Below are 23,905 nucleotides of genomic sequence, written 5' to 3' on the forward strand. Positions count from 1 at the left end.
CCCCGCAGCGCCGCGTCCGCCCGCGGGCGGGACCGGGACCGGGGGCGGGACCGGGGTGGAGGCTCCGAGCGGCCTCTGGGTGCCCTCAGCTGTAGGTTCCTCTTGTCCGGCGTGTCGCGTCTTCCAGCAGCCGCCGGCAGGGTGGGAGGTTCACCCCGCCAGGACCCCTCACTCACGGCGTTCGGTGTCCCCTCTCCCCGGCTGGCTTTGCTGTGCACCAGCCAGCAAACTGAAGGCTGTGCTGAGCTACCCAGCCTTTGAAAAACTCCCTGGTGAGGCTTCAGTCCTAGGTCTTTAGCTAAATTTACCCCCAGTCTGAACATCCAGATTCCTTGGAACAACAACAACAACAACAAACACCTATCTTCCTTCTCCCTGCTCCCCAGCATCCTGAGGCACATTTGGTAAAGACAACCCTAAATTTACCAGCAGTGTTTATTGCATTCTGAATGGACTTCTGCACTGGAAAGGAGGACACGGTGAGAAGCCTGAAACAGAACGGGGATGAAGGGTTTCTTTCCCCTGGTATCACCTCTCTTCTCTGTGGAGAACAGATTAGTGCTCTGCTGGGGCTTTCGGCAAGCCCAGACCTGCTGGGTCAGTGGGTAGAGGGGGAGTGAAGGATTGGGCTCTTCACTGAGACAGTTCCCTGCCCATCGGGCAAGATGACTCATGGAAATCCCGCCACAGAGTTGATGCACTTTTTGCTTGTGTCCCTGCTGCATCTCTGCTAGGTGCTTCAGGACTTCAGGACAGTGCTTCACTGCACTGGGACACACCTTCCAGGAGGTTTTTGAGCCACGGGGGATGGAAGCAGCCCTTTCCCTGGGCAACTTCTGCTGGGACATACCAGTGGAGGTTCTCAGGCTTGAGGTTTCTACAGAATGTTACTCAACTTGGCTTCATCAGTATCATCTTGCGTGACACAGAGAGAGGCTTCTGGACCTCCTCTTCTCATGGACTTGGCAGGATGAGAATATACACCCTCCTCTGTGCATGGAAAAGGTTTGATTGCAAATCACCTTCGTGAAGAGGGTCCTTGTTTCCTGAACTTCCTTTGCGTTTAACACGTGTCACTAGGAAAGGCTGTAGCAGCAGCTCTCACAGTGTGTGGAGCTTAGGGCTTGGGGTATGCCTGCAGTGAGGGTGGATGGAGGTTCTCCAGCAAATTGAGCATGGTTGGTCTGTCACTACGAAATTACAGCAGCTGTTGAAGCCTCGTTGTGTGCCAGGGTACAAATTCCCTTTAAGTAGATGTAGAGATTGAAAACCACCTAAAGAATGAAAACCACCCAAAGAATGAAAACCACCCAAATGTCAACACTATCCACTCTGGGTAGCCAGTAAATATTGTTCTCCAAACAAAGCAGCTGATGGTGACTGTTTCTTACCTTGTGTGTTTCCATGCACAGTCTTCAGACTGTATCCTGTCATTTTCATTTCATTCATTAAGCACTTCTGTGCCTTTCAGGGCTGTCAGCTTCAGTTCAGGGGCTGCTGTACAGGTTTTGGCCTGTAGGAATGATTCACTAGCAACTAAAATTATTTGGCTGCTGAAATTTTTGGAAGTGTGGGCAGTAACTGAAGTATTTTTTTTAGCTCTTTCTGCCATCTAGTGCCCATCTCCATTCATCCATCTAGGTTCAGGAGACTGTAGCTCTCAACTCCATATTCTAAACAGCCTAGAGCCCACAGCCAGCAGCCTGTGGGTCGAGACTTGTTTTTTCAGAAGCAATGAGCAACTCCCAGTGGGTCAAGGGTTAGAATGTGGTTTACCAGTGTGGCCACTATGATTTCTGTTTTCAAACTCTTTTTTTTTTTTCCCCCTTTTAACCTGCTGGGCCACAGCTTTAATAAAATACTGCGATTTGAAGGCCTGCATTCACTGAGGTGAATGCAACAGATCAACAATGCTTTTGTCTTAATAGCATGCTCCTCGGTGTTATGGACTTCCACTTTGCTCTCCTAAGCCAAAACTCCTTCCTCATCAGCAACAAGCAGAGGTGTCAAAACAAAGGTTTTAGCGGTAATGTCACCTGTAAGTTTTATTTGCCTGCCCTGGCAAAAGAACAACCAAGCGAAAACAGCAAGAAGAGAACTGTGGTATCTTCCCCAACACATTCACACAGTCCTTTTGCCTTTGCTCACACTAAGCTGCATGCCTGTCTGCCTTTCCATGGTGGCTTAGCCCACTTTCTTGTTTGATGAGGGATGGGGGTACTGACATCTTCATGCCAGATGTTTGTCCTGGCACATGGGATCTGGGAAGAAGGAGCTAAATTCTACAACATAATCCCAACCCTCTGGCCAGACTGTTGAGGGGTGCTTTTTCTCTCACCAGGGTGCAAAAAAAATAGCTCTTACAACACCTCTCTTCCTTCCAACCTTTCCAGCATGTATGGAGAAGAACCAGACACACCTTGCAAAACCAGGAGCACTTACATCTGCTTTTGGGGGAGTGGGAAGAGTGTCAAGAGTAACAAAGTTGTGCTGTGCTCTCTGCTGAAGCCCCTACTGTTTTTCTTAAGGTATAGTCCACCCTTGTGCTAAGTGTTCTCTCTTCAAGATGGGCCAGGAGGGAAATAACCTTGTGGATTTCTTATAGGAGCCAAAATATAACAAATCTGTCTATTTGTCTTTTTGTGTGTCTCGGAGCCTGGGCCTATATGTCTTCTTCTCCCAGTCATCTACCAGCATACACACTTGAGGTACTCACCCATTCCTGCAATCTTATTTCCCCAGCTGGGTATATTTCTCCATTGCTAACTTCACCATTTCACCCTGTTTCATTTGCTTTGTCTTGGGCCTGCCAGCATCGTCATGACTAGCACAGTGCTCCGTGTAGGTGTGAGGAAGATTATTATGGCAAAGCATAACACTGACTATGGTGTGAATGGGTTAGCCATGTATGCCATGTGGAATATTACAGCAGCAACACTTTGTTAATCATACAGCTACTAGCGACATAATCAATCATGGATACATCTCATTGTGCTCTCGGAACTTTCTTCAGAGAGGGACTCACAAGCTGTTCTCCCCCTCCACCAAAGCAGGCAGGCTGGAGGTAAAGCTACCTCAGCTGGAGGAAACCAGAAGGAACCTAGTAGCTTGGTCTAGTGCAATGGAGTCTATGAGGAGTATTGTCCAGTATTTCCTGCTGGGCAGAAAGGAGAGGTTGGGACATTACTAAATATAAATAGCAGGGCACTCTGTCACATTAAATACTTTACATGTTCACACCCTTGGCTGTACACAGCAGGCAGGTTGTTGGGGGCTTTTTATTTTCCCCACAACCATGCTTTCCCCAAGTGAAACAGTGTACCTTGCTTTTGTAGCGCTGACAGTCCTGATGCACATGGTTACAGATCACATATACTGGATAAAGAGGGAATATTATACATAGTGGGAAAGAGGAATATTATACATAAATGTAAAAGCAGAGTATAGTGGAATTGCCTGGTGCCTCCCATAGTCAGCTGAGTTGCAGTCTGGCAGGAAAAGCTTTCAGAGGCAAGGCAGCATGCAGACTTGTGCTTAGGCCCCAGCAGTGGTGATCTTCACTTGTCCTTCTGAGATGTCCTGGTTTTGATAAAATTAACGTGAATTCAGTCCAAGGCTCCCAAGACACAGTCCTTCCTCTGGAGGTACATGTGTTACCCTGCTGCTGCTGACAGTAAGATGTGGTGGGGCTGTGTCACAGGAGTGTGTCTTTGTTGTCTTTCCCATTCAGAAGCAAGAGGTGAGCCAGTTCCTCCTGGGAACTGCTGTGCTTTTCAGGATCTTCTTTGTTAGGAATGTACCGTGTTCTCTGTGACAGAGCCACCTCCAGTGCCTATAAAATTTCGGGAGTTAGCTGACGGCAAGGGAGGCTCCGCCTCAGGGCTTGGTACCTCTTCTCTGGTGTCTCCCACCACTGACTCCTGTGAGCTGGTCTCCGGGCTGGATGCTGGCTGGAAGCCAGGCTCAGAGCTGAGAGGCTCATTGTTCTGCAGGGGAAGCAGGGCCCGGTGCCGCATGAGGCTGTCATCGCTGTTCTGGGCCTCCAGAGAGTTCCTGCACTTGGTGCTCCTGTTGGCCATGGCGTTCTTCTGCGGCTCTTCAAAGCTCAGGGACAGGGTGACTGTCCCACTGCCGAAGCTGACCTTTTGCTTGCACCCACGCTGCTGCTGGCGCTGCCGCTCAGCGGAGGCTGGCAGAGGAAAAGGGTCTTCGTGGTTGCTCTTGCTGCTGATGGAGGAGGACGGGGTGGAGCCAGTGGAGCCCCCCAGGCTGTTGGAGCGCTTGCGTGAGACGTTGCTCCTTCTCAGCGTGGCCCTGGCAGCTACCTTGAAAGCGTGGGCAGCTGTGCTGCAGCGCACTTCCTCAATGGTGTTGCGGGAGGGCTTGAAGAGAATGATGTAGACTTTGTTGAAGAAGATGCAGGCCAGGAGCCCAAAGCTGGCAGCCAGGATCGCAATCACCTCCACGGCAGAGACGAACTTGCCGTATGTGCTGGCGTAAGCAGGGATGAAGGAGATCCAGACAATAAAGAAGATCAGCATGCTGAAGGTGATGAACTTGGCCTCATTAAAGTTCTCAGGCAGCTTTCGAGACTTGAAGGCGAAGAAGAAGCAGATGGCTGCCAGGAGGCAGGTGTAGCCAATGAGGAAGCCGAGGGCCATCAGGGAGCCTTCATGGCAGGTGATGAAGATAATCTCATCCTCCAGTTCATGGTTTCGGTAACTGGATGGCGGGGCTGTGTAAAGCCAAATCACACAGATGACAATCTGCACAAATGTACACAAGAAGACCAGGAGGAACTGGAGGTTCAGGCCCCACCACTTTCGGTGGAGGCTTGTGGGTATCTTTGCCTCGAAGACAAGCAGGACACGGTTGGTTTTCACTAGGATGCAGGAGATGCAGAGGACAAAGCTGATGCCAAACGCTGGCTGCCGCAGACGGCAAGTCCAGTTCTGGGGCTCTCCAATGAAGAACAATGAGCTGGAGAAGCAGCAGAGCAAAGAGAAGAGGAGGAGGTAGGACAGCTCACGGTTTGTGGCCTTGACGATGGGTGTGTTGCGAAATTTGGTGAATACTCCAAGGACAAAAGAAGTCAGGAAAATTCCCAGCACAGCAAAGAGAGTCAGAGCGATCCCAAAGGGTTCAGTCCAGGACAGAAACTCTATCTGCTTGGGGATGCAGGACGTGTGGTTCTCATTGGACCAGTAATCCTCAGGGCACTTGTCACATGCACTTGCATCTGAAAAAAAGTGATAGGGAGAGGGAAGGTTTGTCAGGACGAGAGGCTGAAATGTGGGATGACACCTTTAAATACACGGAGTGTTCCCTTCAGGTGCCTGCAGGTTCCCAGAATTATATGTTGGTGTCTCAGGGTGTTCTACACTGAAACAATGAGCCTCCCAAGGGCTATACAGCAAAACACACAACATGCTTAGTTCCAGCTTAAAAAAAGTCCTGCCCCTGCACTTGTGTTTTTGAACTCCATTTCTTCACAGAACTTTGAAAACATTGATTGCTATCAGCTGTTACAGAGGCTCTGTTCCTCTTCCTTACTTCTTCCTTCATTTTTGTCATCTACTATCTATCTTCATACTCTCTCACACTTTTATTATAATTTGAAACATTCTGCCTGTCTCTATTACAGAGAAATTTAAAAATGTGCTTCCCTCCCTAAGTGCTTTGAAAGCCTATTTCATATTCCACGGAGATGTGTCTCAGAGGTGTTTAAATTGCCCTTCCCTGAAGGCAGGCAATGCCCTTGACTCCAAGCACACCCTCATTTCACATTGCAACATCAGGGAAGATGTGTCTTAATGATATCACTCTCCCCACACCCAGCAAAGTGTCCCACTGATGCTTGCAAAGGAAAAACTGGTGCCTCCATCTCCTTCCTCTATGCCAAACTAGTGCTGAGTGGGGTGGCAACATACATCTCCAATGCTGCCATGATCAAAAGGCAAGGACCTGCTGCTTCCGCTTTCCTGTAACCTAAACAGGTCCTGTGCTCCAGTGGGGAGGGTCATGACTCTTGATGGCAGTGGAAAGGGGTTGAGAGTTGTGAGTTGGAAGTCACAACCTACCTCAGCCTTCGGGATCCCAATGGGATAACAATGGGCTGCTGAGAGTTGTGGGAACAAACACTCAGAAACCTCCTTTAGCAGCAGCCTCCCTCTGAGCATTGCACCTGAGCACGGACAGAGACACAGGGCATAGCTCCCTGAGTAGCACTCAATGCTAATGGAAAAACCAAGAATGCCCAGCTAGTGAGGGCAGAGGATTTCAAGCTTTCACTTCACAGGGATGCTTGGAGGGAGCTTCCATGTCCTGATATGGTACTGCATTCATAATAACTGGTTGCCTCATCTAAGCTGTTCATGTGAAGAACTTGCACTCAATGCAAAGGCTCTGTCAGGAGCTCCCGTCACCATGTGAAGCTTCATTTACATCAATTCAACCAATCATTTTCATTTTTGTTGTGCCTTTTTCTTAGAAGCCTATTGCAAACTGCAGGCAAGACAGAGCTAACTTCACGTAACAGGGACTTCAACAGCCTCTACCAGAGACAGGGGCAGCTATTTAACACTTCATCCTGAAGAAGTGCTTTCACTCTTCTCTTGAGCTGACTTAAGAGACCATGCTGCCACTAAAGGGAATAAACCAGATCTCCCACCTCCCCAGAGGCTGCTCATTTCTGCCCGCTCCTTTGCATTAGCACTAGGGGTCATGCAGTTTCTCGATCTAGATGGAAGTTCAGCCTGCCAAGAGCTTGTTTTCAAGAAGATCAGAGACCTGATCAAACTTGCTCTGTGACTGGACAAGTAACCAGCACTGCTCCCAGACCAAGGGTGGGAGCAAACAGCAGAGAGAGGACATGACAGATTGTCTCCTTTGTTAGCATTGCTGTCTTAGCAGGTTGAGACTGGTTGTGCTCTCTGCACATGTAAAGCCTATAAAACTGGCAAGCACAGGAAACACAGAGCATTACTGTCAGCTGAAATAGCAACAAGAAACTGTGGAGGCAGAAGGCAGTCAACCCTTCAGCCCCACAAATTTTACCAGCACACCAGTGACAGCTCACAAAATCCTGGAAAAAAAAACAACCCCAAGACCAGAACTGCTTCTGTTTAATTTAAAAGTGAAGAGATCCTGAGCACTCTGCAGTTCGGAGGGGACTGCTGTTCTGAAAGGAGTTCTCTGCCTTTGTTAGCCTTGGAATGCCTGACACTGAGGAAGCACTAATGGTGTTGGAAATCCAGAATTTTTCAACCAGCTCTAAAACTGAGGTTACCTTTTCCCTCCACTGCAGAACCTGAGTAGCTTGATCCAAGCTCCCACTGACACCAACAAAAAAAAAGGTGTCTGTGGGTGTTTGTTAGGACCCAGAGATTCTGGTCTCTTGCAGTGCTAGTGCTCAAGAGAAGTTGTGGATGGTGACACCATAAAAGGAAATATTCTTCTCTGTTTGTGAAGTTACGGATGGAATGGAATTAATTTCTTCATAAAGCATAAAACAAAACCCTGACAACGTGAGGAAAAATTGGAGACAGACAGATAACTGCAGAATTTAGGATTAGGGTAGGGACTATCTCCTTCCTCCAGGCTTTTTGAGGAATAAAAGCTACAGCTACAGTGCAATGAAGTTTGCTTGTGGCTGCCTGAGAGGCTTCCTATACTCAAGTCCTTTTTTAAAGCTCCCTTCTTTTGTTTTCCTAACTCAGAGCAGAAGGAACAAGCAGGCTTAGCAGAAGACAGGACCTGAGGACCACAGGATCCAACTCCTGTAAGCTTTTCAGAAGTCCCTCCAGACTTTCTGTGAAGCCCTCCGGCAAGGCAGCCTCCAACTCAGCACTGTAGCAAAGCAACTTCAGGACAACTGCAGGTGATGTCCAGAGGTCCTCTGCACGGTCCTCTGCAACCCCCAAAAGCAGCTCTGTGGGTATTACCTGTTTCATCACTGTACTCCCCGTCGGGGCAGCCCACGCACTCGAAGCAGCAGGTGGGCTCTCCCTCAATAATGCCCTTCCTGGTGCCTGGGAGGCAGTCCCTGCTGCAGTTAGAGAAAGGCACCTGCAAGAAAAGAGCCCGAGAATGGTTAATGGTGGCTGTGCCCCACATACAGCCTTCCTACTGCAGGAGCTTGGGCTTACTCCAAAGTTGTTCTTCCTTGATTAGCATGCTGGATGGAGAGCCTCAGAGGCTCACCTCTTCCCTCTGCAGAACAGGCACATTTTGCGCAACACTTGCTCCCCAACCCACTGCAGTGACATTTGAAAGAACACGTCAAGGGATGGTAGTGAAGATCAGCAGATCTTTGTAATCTCTGCTGTATTGTGGGCACTGCAAACTGGTATGTGACCCAGGACACACATACCAGAAAATGGTCATTAGATGGTTAAAAGACAAGACAATGAATCTTTCTTGTTCCAGTATTTAAAGGATGGCTGCAAAGAAGATGGTAGTTCTTTCTTACAAGGAGTCACATGGAGAAGATTAAGGGTAATGGGTAAAAAATTACTCCTGGGGAGATTCTGTTTGGACATAAAAGGAAAATTTTTTACAATGAGATCAGCCAATCTCTCTAGGGAAGTGGTGGATTTCCCAGTATATTTAAAAATTCAGCTAGACAGGGTGCTAGGCCATCTCGTCTAGACCATGTTTTTCCCCAGAAAGGTTGGAGAAGATGATCCTTGAGGTCCCTTTCAATCTGATGTTCTATCATTCTTTGATTCTACTGGTAGGAATCTGAGTCAGCCTTGGAGATGATGGGCTGTGACTGCTGATCCCCAATCCCATATATATTTCATATTGACTGCTAATGACATATGGAAATTAAGACGGTTTCTTAAAAGCCACTTCCTCCTGTTCTCCTTAAGACCCCTTCCAAACCAGAAACATAAAAGGTACATTAAGAAAACAAGAGAAGTGTTCATATGAAACAGAGGAAAGCCCTGTTTTTAGAACTCTGAGCATCTAAAGATGCAAATCAGCATCCAAAAGACTCCAGAGACTTCCAGACTTTTGCTGCTGCAACTGATGATCTGTGTCACCTGCTGGATGTGCATTTATGCTGTGTGTGAGGCCACCTGGGCATAGTCATATCCTGGCAGCAAGTGGTCACAGGGGCATGCTCACCACATGCCTAATGCACACTGACAACAAGGAGTTCAGCATAGGAAGAGGAAGCCTGGACCTTTTTTACACTGAAGCATGACCTCAGGTGAGCTCCCCTTTTCCCAACTAAATTAAGGAAAGAGAAGTGACATGGGACACAGCTTTCTCAGCTCAGGGGACTTAAACCCAGAATTTCCACTGCCAGCAAAGCACCATGATGTGTACACACTTAAGGGCTGCTCTGGCTGGAAGCCTCAAGTCACCTTTTTGGAAGTATAGTGCTAGTTTGCCAAATTGCTGCTAACCTGCTGATCTTCAAGGAGTTCCTGTGTGGGTGCACTCAGCCAGTGAGTCTGGGGTATGGTTTGGGAATTGCTTGCCTATAGGCATCTACCTCTATAGGCAAGCTGTCAGTAGTGACAATTCCTCTGCAGAGACCTGAATAGGTTGGATTGATGGGCCAAGGCCAATTGTGTGAGGTTCAACAAGGCCAAGTGATGGGTCCTGTATTTGGGTCACAACAACCCAAACTCTAGGCTTGGGGAAGGATGACTTGAAAGCAGCAGAGGAAAAGGACCTGGGGGTGCTGGTTGACAGCCAACTGAACAGGAGCCAGCGTGTGCCTAGGTGGCCAAGAAGGCCAACAGCATCCTAGCTCGTAAAAGTGTGGCCAGCAGGAGTAGGGAACTGATTGTCCCACTGTATGCAGCACTGGTGAGGCTGCACCTCAAGAACTGTGTTCAGTTTGGGGCCCCTCACTACAAGAAGGACATTGAGGTGCTGGAGCATGTCCAGAGAAGAGGAATGAAGCTGGTGAAGGGTCTAGAGAACAAGTCCTATGAGGAGAGGCTGAGGGAATTGGGGTTGTCTAGTCTGGAGAAAAGGAAGCTGAGGGGAGACCTTATCGTTCTCTAGAACTACCTGAAAGGTGATTGTATCGAGGTGGTGGTCAGTCTCTTCTTCCAAGTAACAAGTGATAGGATGAGAGGAAATGGCCTCAGTTTGTGCCAGGGGAAGTTTAGATGGGATATTAGGAAAGATTTCTTCACCAATAGGGTTGTCAGGCACTGGAACAGGCTGCCCAGGGAAGTCATCATCCCTGGAGGTATGGGTAGATGTGGTGCTGGGAACATGGGTTAGTGGGGACTTGGCAGAGTGCTAGGTTAACAGTTGGACTTGATCTTAAAGGTCTTTTCCAACCAAAAAATTCTACAGTTGTGTTATTCTATGATTTTGTGGCTCAGCTATTCACATGCAGGTGAAAGCAGTTGTTGCCTATCACTCTGAAGCTGCAGCATAGTTTGGGAACCATGTTTCTAAGCTGTTAATCAGGACTGCGTAATTAATTGGACAGACACATATGCAGGAAAAATCCCTGCAGCTTCCAACTTGAAATATTCTTTGCTGTTAATACCTGTTGCTACTAATACAGTTTGCTGTTAATTCCTTGGGACAGTCATTCAGCAGATAGTGCATCCACCAAGTGGACTTCATCAATCTAGACTGTATTTCCCTAGGATGCCCCAGATGATTATGAACAGGGACGAATCAAAAGCCTGACTGAAGTCATGCACTGCTTCTCCATTATCTCCTAAACTGACTGAGCTTCAAAGGTGGCAAATTAAATTGGTTTCATGTGATTTCATCTTGACAAATTCATGCTGGCTTTTTCTTATGAGTTTCTTATCTCCAAAGTGTTTATAAACTGTTTAATAATATTTTTTTATAAAGTCATTTACATTACTGAACCTTAGCTCAATTGTGTGTAATTCCGTTGGCTCTCCTGTATTTGCTTTTAAAAACAGGTTTTATGATTATCCTCCTCTAATCCTTTGAGACATCACCCATTCTCCATGTGTCTCAAAGATGAATTGCTAGTACTTTTGAGATTGCTTTGGCTGCCTTCTGAAGTTTCCTGTGGGGAATTTAATCAAGTTCTGCCAAAACAAATCTATCTTACCTACACTTTAGCTCGTTCTTTTGCAAGTCTGGGAAATGCTGAAGTTTCTATGTTAAAATTAAATAAATTTAATCTTTTTTGAGGATGACAGAGGCACAGAAGGCTTCAGTGACTGATGTGCTGGCTACTGTCTTTGAGCAGAGCCTTTTATCTGGAAGAAATTCAGACTCTATATACTGGGAAAAAAAAGCACCAACAGACATAGATATTACAAACCCCTCTACTAGCACACAATTTACATGCCCTGGCATGACACTCTTAAAAATCCAGTCACATTTTTAGCAGTTTAGGACAGAGAATGAGGATAAATATTGCATTGCTGGAGGAATTTAGACCAAAAGGGCATAATTACTCAGTTTAAATAAATTTAAAAAAAATAATAAATCTTGCCTGCTGGAGGAAGTGTCAGTGGCATTTGCAATGATCAGAAGAAGGGGTTAGAATATTAGAGGGGTTAATTCCACGTGTAGTTTGGGCTCAGAGTTTCCAGAGCTGGGCTTAGAAAAGCCTGAGCTCAGTGTTTCTGCTGCAGCATGCTCTGCCTGACCCATGCCTCCTTCAGAGATGGAATTAAACCATAAGTGAAGCTGAAGTATCTGGGGTAGAGGTAAGGCTTAACTGATGGTGTAAGTGTATTGAGCAAGTGTAGCTACTGCAGAAGCAGTTACCTGATCTGTCAGCCCATGTGAATCATCACCTGGACGTGATTTGCCTTGTTCATTAATCAGGTGCAGATTTAATACATCTAAACATTGCAAAAGGGCCTGGAAGTGACATTTCTAAGCTAATGATTCCCATGTCACTTCCCAGGCCACAATCCAGATGCCTGCTCAGTATCCCCTCTGGGAGCTGGGGTTTCTGTTTAGGTTGGAGTGGGCTGCTGCTGCTGCCTATGGTGCCAGCTCACCTGGCTCTTGCCCGGAGATTCCTACTCTGTGTTCCCATCACGTGGGGAAAGCACAGCCCTGGCAGCTAGTGACAATACAGTTATTTTGAAAAGATCTAACATATGCAAGAAAGTGGAGGAGTTAGGCCCGACTGAAGTCAATGGCTACATCACATACTTTTGTGACTGCACAAGCACCTTCTGGTGGATTAAAAAAAGGCATCAGGTACTGTTGTGTCCCACCGTTTGAGAGCCGTGTCCAGGTTGACCTGGCAAGATTGACAGAGCTTATTCTGTTTGGTTTACAAGGCAAGGGTGTGTTGAAGGCTCTGGAACTTGGAGGGTAAAGCCAGAAGAAACAGCTGCAAATTTAACTAGGAGCAGGAAGAGACACGTCTTGATACAGAGATGCTGCGAGTGGAAGAGATGGCTGTGTTCAGCAATGAAACTGCTGCACTCAAGAAAACCTGACTTAGTCAAAAAACAGGCCTGGACAGTGAATTTCTCATCCTTGTGGAACTGTTTGGGACAGAAAACAGGCAGTATTTAAAGCATTAATACCCAGGCTTGTCAAATATGCAGGAGGGGAGAAGCAGCTGCCTGTTACTTCCCTAAGTGTGTCATGAGGGTGTGAAGGAATAGAGCAGAGACTATATATAAATACACACTAAGATGAGTGAGTCTTTTAATGAGACATTGCTGGGAGGATTTAACCACCTACCTCTTTAGAGAATCCACTCCACAGGATCTTGTTTTCATTGATAAAGAGCCTCTCCCCTTTCTTGGCATAAACGTTGTAGTGCCCGACCTCCTCAAAAACAACGGAGCCATCCTCTGGAGAGAGATGCCAATTGATTATCGAGTAATTCCCTACCAGGTCCCCAAACTCATCAAAATCCACTTGTTCTCCCATGTTATTGGTGAAATTTAAGTGGCGCAGATGCTTGAGAACCTAGAGAGAGAGAGAGAGAGAGAGAGACCATGAATGCCTGCGTGCCACAACGTTACCACAGCACACATCTGCTGTGGGACAAAACTTGAAATAATCACTTTACTACAGCCTTAAAAATCACTTAATCACAGCAGTAACAGGTTTTCTCTCATAGACATCACATGCACACACAGCGACAGTACAAACCTCACAGACAGCACAAGGTATCATGGCCCTCAGCGTGGATGGCACCCATCTGCAACACTTTGCTTACCAGCTGCCATTCCATCAGCCATTTTGCATTTCTCTTTGGGCCCTCCCAGCCACCTCTGCAAGCCCACGGATCTCCTTTAGGGGAGAGAAGTGGCTGCAGCCACTGTAGTGTTTCAGCCACCCACACATCCCTCTCACCTGCGCTTGCAACCACTCTGCATAAATGCTCTTGGCTGCCATTGCTTGTCTCTGAATGACCAATCACTCAGAAATGAGAATGCTTGAGAAACAATTCAAACTTGGCCTTGGATTGAAAAGCCCCAAACATGATGCGCTTCAGCAAAAAACAACAAATCAAACTTGCTTGCCACATAGCAGGCCTAGAGAATTCATACCATTCTTTTTTTTGGCTCCTGTCTCCTAGTTGCCTAGTTTTAAGTAATCACATTCTGCCTGTCCTCACGTGTTGACTCATGGAATTTTCACCTCATGCCTTAAACTCTCATTTGCTGCAGACAAAAGCAGTTAATCCCAGGGACAGCTGCAGTTGCAAAATTCACCATCTAGATATCCTGACAGGTAGACCAAAGAAACTGCATCATGAAAGAAAGCTGATACTGGCAACTGTGATACAATTCATCCACACCATATTTTTCTTCAGAAGTTAGTTGCTGGCTTATGCACTTACTAGATTTCCAGCCCCTCTCATTTAATGGATGTTCTTGGTTACTCTGTAGAGCTCAGCTGCAGAAAGTTGAGGTGATTCTGAGGCCACATGGCTGTCAGCTGTCCCTAGACCACTGTGGCATAGTTACAGAATCACAGAATCATCCTGGTTGGAAACGACCTTGTAGATCATGAAGTCCAACCATAACCTAAATCCACCAACCATAACCTAATCTACCCATTCTGCAGTTATTGCTGTGGTTCTAGTGCTTGCGACAGATTGCACACCCAGTCCTCTCTCTCACCTGCCAAATCCCAGATGGCAAGGTGTAAGAAAAAACAAAATTAAATCAATATTTCTGGGTGGGAAGAGCTCATCTCACCCCATAGACATAGAATAGACAATGTTGTTTTGATGAATCCTTTTCATCTGGAAATGCAGGGACAGGGGAACAGAAGCACTTCATTAATTCCTGTCCATTTTGCTAAATAGTCTAGTTTTTCTGTTTCCTTTTGGGATCCTCCTATTTCCAGCTAAAATCTCCAGAGCTACAGTGATACCCTCCTCACCCTGCCTATATCAATGCCAGCCTGAGAGAGTCTGGAAAGTGTGTAGTAGTACCATGCAGGATGTGGCTGGAAATACTTTTTCAGCTTTGTGTGATGTTGATGGAAGTACATGGAAATATTGCCACAGTATTCAGTCTTTGAATAAGTGGGTAAGATGGCAGAGGCAGGATCTTCTTCTGTCTTTCACATCTCCACTGGCCCTCCTCTGTAGACCAGCTTCCAGGCGTGCAGCTGTAGGGATCTCACTGAAGAGCCATGGCCTGTCCCTAGAAGACCTCACCTTCTGATGGATAATGGGGCACCCTGCTGTGGAGGGATGGGCCATTGCCTGCTGTGGGAAAGGACTCTCTCCTTGTCCTCAAAGAGCACCCAGGAAGGTGCTGCTTGCCCAGCTCCACCAGGGAACAGAAAAAGAACAGGGCAAAGGCAGCTCTGAGGTCAAAACAGATGAGATAGGATCTGGTGTCTGTACTGCATCAGCTCCCTTTGGCCTGATCTGCAATTGGGTGGCAAACCTAGACATGTTAGCAGGAACCTTGTCCACCAGCAGTGTAGGTCCCAAGCAGGGAACTGCATTCCTATGCAGGCTCCAGCACCTACCACAGGCTGACACCTGAAACTTTGACATCCAGATCAGATTTGAGTCATTATGTTGAGCTGAATGCCATGTTTCTGCTCATTCCAACTCGTGCAGCACTGCGGCACTCTGTTGAACAACACCAGGGTAATCTGACTGGGTATCATTGCTGGGTTGGACTGCTACCTGTATAGACAGGAGATGCAGACCTTGCACTTCTTTTGGCTACAGTTGCAACACACATTGGGAGACAATCTTTCAAGAGCCATATTGAAGAGTCTTCAGTTCATGTCCTGCCTCTCCTGGCCAGCTGCAATGGCAGGAGGCTGGATGATTTTATGGTCAGCAAGATGAATGTTGGAGAAACTTCTGAATTCCCTGGACGCAACTTTTTTTGTTTAACTTTGTGCCTGTGATCGAAATTAGTCTAGTCCTTTGCCTTACCTCCTGATATTAGGCTTCTTAGAAAGTAATACACACCCCTGGCTACTGGTGGGGTTTTGCAGAATTAGTTTAGCATCATGTTTTCTTGTGGCAACACACAGAGTACATCTGAGGATTCAGGCTATAAACCATTTTGTGTATGAGCTGATATCTCTATCTGGAGGAGTAAATATGAATATAAAAACACTGATCTGTAGTTAATGTTGTCTTTCCCCAGGCACAGAATAACAGCTTCAGCTATGAAGCCTTAGCTGGGAAACAGCAGCTCTCAGGTGTATCAATTTGTGCAGGAATTACACATGCCCTGCTTAAAATCCCAAATGCAGGGGCAACAGGAACAACAGGAATAACAAAATCTGCTTTCTCTTTCCAGCAAATACCAAAGTTTGCCTTCAAGTCTAGATTTCTTAGGGATAGCTTTGTGAAATGGTAACTGAAGAACTGCTGGGACATGTTCCTGTTTTAGATGGCAAGAAAATCCCAGTATGGTATCTGTGTATCACACAATAAGTTTTGCACTCTGCAGGATGAAGATACAGTTTCAACAGTCAAGGACTATATAAGCAGTCTTTAGAAGAGAAAGTTGTAGACTCCAAATAGTTGCAGCACCCTTTTATAGGCTTTACAGTTAAAGGCTTTACAGTTAAAAATGTGTCACTGTGCTTTGTAAGTAAAGATAGAAACATAAATACTCAGGGCTCAATCCACAAAGACCAAAAAGACCCTGCTTCAGTGAGGGCAAGAGCACGTGTCAGGGATGTGTCCTGGAACCAAGAGCTTACTGAAGAAGTGTTGACCTCTTGGCATGAATATACCAGCAGCAGCTGGTGGAAGCCTGCAGGGACAGCATTGTGCAATCTGCCATCTTCAGGTGTTTCTTTCTGTAATTTTCCTTCTTTTTTTTCCCCTCTGACACAGGCTCCACATTGAATTACAATGCCTTTTAATTAGAACACCAGCCATGTAGCATCTCATGCTTCATCCAGGCTCGATATTCTGGGTAATGTAGTTCCCAATCTTATGGGAGGAACGCAAAAACATAACATGTCAGGTCAGCTCAGCAGCCCATATTCCCAGGACCTGTTTCTGATCATGGCCAGCAGCAAATGTCTACACAAGAGTAGAAGGGGATGTGACACCTCCCCAGAATACTCCCACACGTTTTGCAGCTCAGTGACTTCCTGGGCCAAAGGTTTTTGTACTTGATAACCCACAGTGCATTTTTTTCCCATGACGTTGTACATTTGTGTTCTGCACCTGTGCAGACTTTTCACATCCATAGCTTCCTACAGCAAGGAGATGTACATTGTATGAGAAAAGCTTGAGAACAGAGATGCTACAAATCACTTTTTATGCCCTTATGTGCTTATTTTGGAAAAGATTAAAAACTGTTCTTTTTAGTCACCTTCTCTAGGCCTATCAGGATTTTAAAAACCTTTGTCAGATCTCTCTTCAGCCACCTCTCTCCTGGGCTGATGAACCCTATCCAACTTTACTGCTTCTTATATAAAAGCTGTCCCATTGATGCTTCTCCAAACTTCCCCAGATTGCTTGATTCATTCTGAGACCACCACATGATACTGAAGTGAGATACACGAAGGGTTAATTAAGCAGCCCCAGGGCACTTTGTTTCATCTCTGTCCCTCTTCCAAGTGTGACTATTCCTAATAGTGCATTTTCTTCAACTGTTACTCAGACAGAACCACCCAAGGACCTGTTCAAGCTTGAAGACATAATTTGTGATTTGTCAGAACTGACCATTTATTTATATTCTCTGCTGACTGTTTTTCAACTGTTTATCCATGCAATGACTAAATTTGGTGACAGACAACCAAAAGCCTTTTAGAAGCCTGAGCATACTCTATGAGGATGATCTCCCTTATCCTCATATACCCTTATAACTTCCAAGAACTTCAGAAGGTTTGTGAGGTAGGGCTTCTGTAGGGCTTCTCTTTATAAAAGTCATGGTGACTTCTCAGTATATTCTTTTTTTTTTTTTAATTACAGTTTCTAATAATGGGCTCAGTCAGGCTTTGCTAGCTCCTTGGATCTCCTCCAGAACCATTTTACAAAACTGATGTCACATCTATCACATTTTTAGGCCTCAGAGACCAAGACTGTTTTAAGTGAGGGATTGGTCACCATAGCCAGTGCTTTACCTACTTCACTGATGAGTTCTGGCAGAGCTCTTGGGTTGAACATCATTCACTCACACCAAAGTATTAAGGTTCATTTTGCTCTTGTGTCCCATAGCTTATTCTACAGTCACTTCAATATCAGACAGATACTGCAAGTCCCCCATAAATAAACAAACTTAGGAACCTTCTCAAGTTTGCCCATAAAAAGCACTCTTTTCTTCTTCCATGGCCTTACCTTGTCTTTTGCAGTGATGATCTATGGCTTAACAGATACTCCTACTGCTGAAGTGCTTAAAAAAGAATTTATGAGTTTTTACCCCATTTATAGCCAGTTCCTCATTCTGGTTTTTGGCCTGCCTTATTTTATTTTGACATTTAACCAGCCAAAGTTTATGTTCCTTCCAGTTTTACTCACTGGACATAACTCAGCTATTTGAAGGATGCTGTCTTGCTTTTAATAAATACCACTTAATACCTTTCTTTTGCCTCACCAGCTTCCTTACCCTCACTCCACCTTTTCTTCATCTGCAGTAGACACCTACTTTGTGTCACTAGTAGAGCTAGTGGTAGGCAAAAAATATCACTTATATTTTAAATACTGTCAGGCCACAGATAAGTGTGTGTGAGCATGAATGTCCAAAACTGAACTTTTGCACTCTGGGGCACAAGGCTGCTACTTGCTGGCTGCAAGCAGTGTGGACTGGTTGGGCATTTTTATATCAGCTGGGCTAAAAAGAAGTGGGGAAAGTGAACAAGACACTCGTGGGTTAAAAGTTCTAGTCTTGTTAGTTTTTAAATAAATGTCAGTATCCAGATCTACTGTGGGTTGTCATTTACTCTGTCTCAACTGTGACAGTTCCTTAACTAGCCTCCACATACTAGCAAAGATTTAATATCCTTGGCTTCCTTCTGCAGTATCTTTCTAACATGTTTCCTCTCTACGTCAAGTGGTCTGGACAGGTAACTGAACCTGGGTACGTTACAAGTCTCTGTCCCCACAAAAGACAAACAGTACTCTGACCTAACACACAGCTGCAGGGAATCCTGTTTGAAGAGTTAACATCTATTTTCCCACATTGAGCTTTAATTTCTGTCTACCTAGCTATAGCCAGGCTGTTCTGGACCAGTAAGTACCAAATGGGTTTCTCTTTGCTTTGGTAGGGTGCCTATCCACTGCACGGCTCAATGTGAAGATGAAAAGCTAGTGACTGTACTGAAGATGGCAAGTCCTCCCTTTAATTCTGAATTGCTGAGCACCCATTCTCCTGTTTCAGATTCCTAACTAAGCACCTGGAGAATATACTTTCATAATGCTGTAACAGGTGGAGGGACTTGAGAGCTCAGTTATCACATCAGCCCAGTGGTCATGGCATACAGGATTTGGTTTCTGCCTGGTACAGTCAAGTACCAGGAGGAAATACACTCAAGCCAGTTTTGAAAGAGCCACTTGTAAAATACTTTAATGGAAACATTCCCTAAAGCATGATTTTTTTTTTTCTTTCCTTCTTTAGTTTTCATCGGTCCATGTATTGATCTGTGTTTGCATGTGAGCAAAGCTCTAGTTTTTACTGTCTATATCCATGCTTTATTCCTGCTGCACCCTCTACTGTGGATTATCTTTTTATTGTATTTTATCTAGGGCCAACTCTCAAGCTCTCCCAAAGGCAGTGTCAAACAGTTCTGCTAAAGGACCTAGCAGGCAGAAGGGCACTGGCTCTAGCCCCTTTAGTCAGTAATACCTGCATTCAGAAGCCTGAGTTGGGAAGGTGAATTGTACCTAGCTCTTCTGCCAAAAGCATTCCTCTTGCCAGCAGGAGCTGAACTTTTCTTTCCCTCCTATAATCTCTCCTCTGTGGCCCACTGCACACCAATGGGGCCAACATGTAGTCCTGATGGCCAGGATGCCAGGATATGCCAATATTGCTCATCTCACCTTTCTCCAAACACCATTCATAAGATAACAGATTTCTTTAGCCAGTGGAGGATGGGATTCATTACAGTGCACATGTGACATTTTAACTAAGCTGCCTGGTCTCTATTGGTTTTCTGCTCTGAATAAATGATAGTTAATACTGTTTATCACTATAAGGGAAACTCAAGTGGCGAAGTTGAAAGAGACCCTGGAACAGAGCTCAGATTCTCACTGTAAACACCTCACAACATAATGAGGTGTTTTTCTGTTATACATGTCCAGCCCCATGAACAAAGAGTGCCCGATCAGTAGCTGGGATACTGGGAACTTCATGGTAAGTTTATGAAGACTAGTCATCGCCTATTGTACAAGGACTGGGCTCTACTTCAGGCCTGAAACTGTGAGGTTGGTAACAGTGCAAATGGACAAAGGGAGATAAAATCTGGAAGAAGGGCTGGTCTCAGAGAGTTGTAGAGACAGAACATAGACAATCAGCCAGAGATTTACTGCAAAGGAGTTCTGGAAAGACAGGGTGGACATTCTAGCTCTGGTGAAATGCTAGGTCTGACGGTGACTTGAAAAACAGGGTGAAAGAAAACATTCAGTTCAAGACTCAAGAGTAGCTGCACAAAGGCTGAGAATAACTGAAGAACATTCACAGTTGTTATGCTTTGATAAGAACTGAATTACATCCTTGTAAAGCTAGCTATGTCGATGGACAGCACAACGGAAGGCTAAATGTGTATGACAAATACAACATGTCATATGTTAGAAGTAATAATTTAAGCTGTTCATAAGCTTTATTGGAAACTAAATTATCTAACCACCCAAGACAAAGACCCATTCATTATTGTAAGCAGCACAGTAAAAACACTCCATGCATTGTGCAGTTGAAAGAAAGAGCAAACAAAATATCAATTAAAAAAAAGTTAGAAAGAAAATTACACTGAAAATATGGTGCAAATCTGTACATTGATAGTACAGTTTCCTCTGGAAAATGCAGTTAGTTCTAGTCACTTGATCAGAAAAGAAGAATAAATTAAAGGAATATTAGAGAGGTTCAGAGGTAGTGATGATAGCTCTTTGACAGCCAGTCTGACTTCTATTTGAAGATAAATGAAATTCTGGGATTATTTAACTGTTTATGAAACATGTAGTGGTTTGTGGGAGAGAGATGATGTCCTCACAGAAGCAGAGATCCCTGCAAAGCTGACTGACGTAATCAGGTCTCTAGAGAACGACATCAAGCTGCCGTGAGGAGACATGATTGGCATATTTTATATGATAGTCGGTTTGGCTCAGCTTCCATCATGGATATGTGATCCCTAGGCAGCTGGGGACCTCTCTTCCTCTTCTGTTGCCCTCTACTCCAGAAGAGGCAGCAGTGGTGCTGACATGGGCACCCATGCAAACCCTTTGATTTTTCTTTGTGTGAGAGAGGCCCTCTGACAGAAACTTGCAGAAATTAGGAGAGGAAAGAACTCAGAAGGACTGTGTTGGAAAGACCTCACTTATGGCTCAGTGGCAGGTGCTTGGTGCTTCCTTTGTCTCCTGCTATGCTGTGAGCTCTCAGTCTGCTAGGAAACTGATAAAACCTGGAGTTTCCTACAACAAGGACTGGTTGGACTGCCTGTCATTTGGCTTGATGGGTTAGCTTACGTGGTTTTCTAGCCAGCAACCAAGGAACACTCCTTGCTGATTCAAGACTGCAGCATGTGTCAGAGTGATAGAAGTAACAAATTAAGAACTGCTATAAAACTAGGAGCAAGTCACTTAAGCCAAAAATGCCAAAGGCATAATTTTCAAAATGGGACTTGATATAAAACAGGGCTAATTTGATTTAGGGTCAGATTTGCTACAATACTATGTTTACAAGGATGCCCAGAAAGAACTCAAGAACACAAGGCTAGTGGATTTCACAACAGAGGCTGCACAAGTCAAGTCTCACTGAGACACTTTAGAAAACACCACTGGCTATTTCCTGGTGTTTGAAGATGCCTGAATGGCATTACAAACTGAAAAGACTTGTCTGCTGAGTCACAGAGGTTCCCAAAGGAATCAAGAAATGGTCTTACAGTATTTTGGCATTGCATGGCTGGTTTTCCAGACTGATTGAAGTTTGAGGAAGTCACAGGAAACAGTAAGGATGGGAACCAGGGTATTTTGTTTCCTGAAGATCCTCAAAAACTCATGCTGGTTGTGTGCACACCTGCTGTTCTAAGTGCAGTTGTCTCTAGAATGCAAGCTTGTCCTGCTCAATGCAAAACTCATAGCTAACAACACATTGCTTAACATGCTATGATAAAGGATATGATTTTGCTAAGTGTGCCATGACTGGAAAATTTAGCAAGAAAGTTTTCAACTGCTTGGCCTCCACCGGATTCACACAATACATGAGGAAATAAACAGAGTGGGAACATCCTCTGCAACTACAGGACCTTCTGAAACCAATTATTTACAATGGAAAATATAATGTGAAATCCAGGCAACTGAAATTTAGTACAAATACTGTTTTAAAAGTAAAACTTAAATATGTTACCTTCAACCCACAGTTCCATTTTTAATTGTAATTACTTTTTAACAGGAAAAAGAGGAAATACTTGATTTTGGGTCTGTCAAAATGCTTATTGGGACAGTGTGGTTTCAAGTAACTGCAATGAGTTTATCAAACTTCAGGGGAGAAGAGAGATGACAAAAGAGTTTTTTCCTCTAACATTTTCTCCTTTTTCTGTCTCGAATTAAGATATAGCTGTATGATCGTATCCAATATATTTGTATGGATCAAAGAATGACACTGTACTGTTAGCCCCCCCTAGAGTCCAAAAGTATCCTTCCTACAAGTAACTTCAGCAGTTAAGGCATCTGAAGTGGCTCAGTGCCATCAGAAACAGACTGATCTACTGACTGCAGATTTCTTCTAGAGAAAAATGGCTGGAGTGACAGCATCCATCCTCTCCTTACAAATACTGTTAATACAGTTAGACTATTAATACAGTTCCTAGTGATCAGAACAAAAGTTATGGCAGCAAAATAAAAAATTATGTGTGTGCCAAATCCCAAAGGTGGAATACAACGCTATACAAAATGGAGCAGACTTCTGACTAGTCTCTGCCTCAATGATGTACAAGCATAGGCCAGTGATGACTGTCTGTCCTCAAACAGAATGGAGAAAATCCATGGACAAGCTAGAGGAAAGGGCTGAATGACTGTACTGCAAGCTTGATAAATCCAATATCAGTTCAGAATTTTTGGTTGTGTTCATTTAAATAAAATCTCATTAATTAAGGAATAATGATATGTTGCTATCATCATCATATAAATAAAGCTCAAACAGCAGTATTTATTACGGCATGTTCTAAAAGTACTAATCCAACACAGACCATTCAAAAAGGCTGTGAAACACAAGTAATACATTCATGACAAGTAGAACATAAAAAAAAAAACCCACACCTGGAAAAAGAGGAAAAAACACCAGGCAACATATTAAGAAATTTCTTGAACATACTAAAATTGAAGGTGTCATTTATGCCAGACCCTCATGACAAAGATGCAACAAACAGCTAAAGAGGATGGGAAGGTAAAGAGGAGCAGGAAAGCTAAATAAACGATATGTTATTGCCCTTGATATCAGAAAAAAAAAACCCTGGACATCTTTATCCCAAGGGCAGTTGTTTTGGAGATTAATGTGACACTAATGGAGGCAGGTGGTCATTTAAAAGAGATTAGAGAACAGCCCGAACAATTTAAATGGGCTCTAAAGGTTGACAGAACCAGACAGTTCATCACAGCACTCCACAAGCAACTAAAAGAGTGCTAATACAGTAGGTTTATGGTATATGCATAAAAATGCCACTAGCTTTGAATGATGAAGTCAATATGATTTCTAGTATTATTCCATAGCAACCCCAATCCACCTTTATGGTATGCATACACATGTAATACACTCCCAACAGCCCGCCTGTAGTTGCCCTCCATTGTTGGTCCATGCAGGGCATGAATTAGAGCTAACCCCTCCTACAGAGGCTTGTATTTCTGCTCAGTGGGCAGCTCCAGAATCAGCCTCTGATGGGCTGCAACAATCCCATCCATACTCCTGAACACCAGTCCCAGGAAAATAGGAGGAAAACGCAAGTTCTGGGTCAAGAATGAATTCATTCAAAATTATAGGACAGAAACATAAATGCTGCCAGTCTTTGAGGAACACAGATCTTGGTAAATTCAAACTTGGCTGACAAACATATCCCTTCAAAAGTAAAATATCTAAGTGTTACATGTAATGTAAAGCGTCCATTCACAGATCAAAAATTGCCCAATGGGTTTGTAAAAACAGGCATCAGCAAGGACAGATCATTAGCTCATGGGGAATTCCTCCAGCTTCAGTGAACAACTCACTGTTACCCCATATGTTCATCAATACTCTAGCAGAACCCTGCTAGGAAAATTTGCAAAAAATGCATGGATTAACCTAGTGGTAAATAATAATCAAGACAAAGCATT

At 44.7% G+C, this 23,905-nt stretch overlaps 1 protein-coding gene across 1 annotated transcript in view; it reads right to left on the reverse strand.

The window, feature by feature from the left end:
- Positions 1-3,788: 3,788 nt before the first annotated feature.
- CASR (calcium-sensing receptor) overlaps positions 3,789-23,905 on the reverse strand; it is a 40,894-nt gene continuing 20,777 nt past the window's right edge. Inside the window, exons 4-6 of the mRNA XM_009993369.1 lie at positions 12,679-12,909; positions 7,944-8,067; positions 3,789-5,239 (exon numbers count right to left, since the gene is read on the reverse strand). Coding sequence (XP_009991671.1) covers positions 3,789-5,239; positions 7,944-8,067; positions 12,679-12,909 — 1,806 coding nt within the window. The remainder of the gene's footprint in view (positions 5,240-7,943; positions 8,068-12,678; positions 12,910-23,905) is intronic.

The sequence above is a fragment of the Chaetura pelagica genome, unplaced genomic scaffold, assembly GCF_000747805.2.
Source record: "Chaetura pelagica isolate M959 unplaced genomic scaffold, ChaPel_1.0 scaffold101, whole genome shotgun sequence".
Classification (NCBI taxonomy): Eukaryota; Metazoa; Chordata; class Aves; order Apodiformes; family Apodidae; genus Chaetura; species Chaetura pelagica.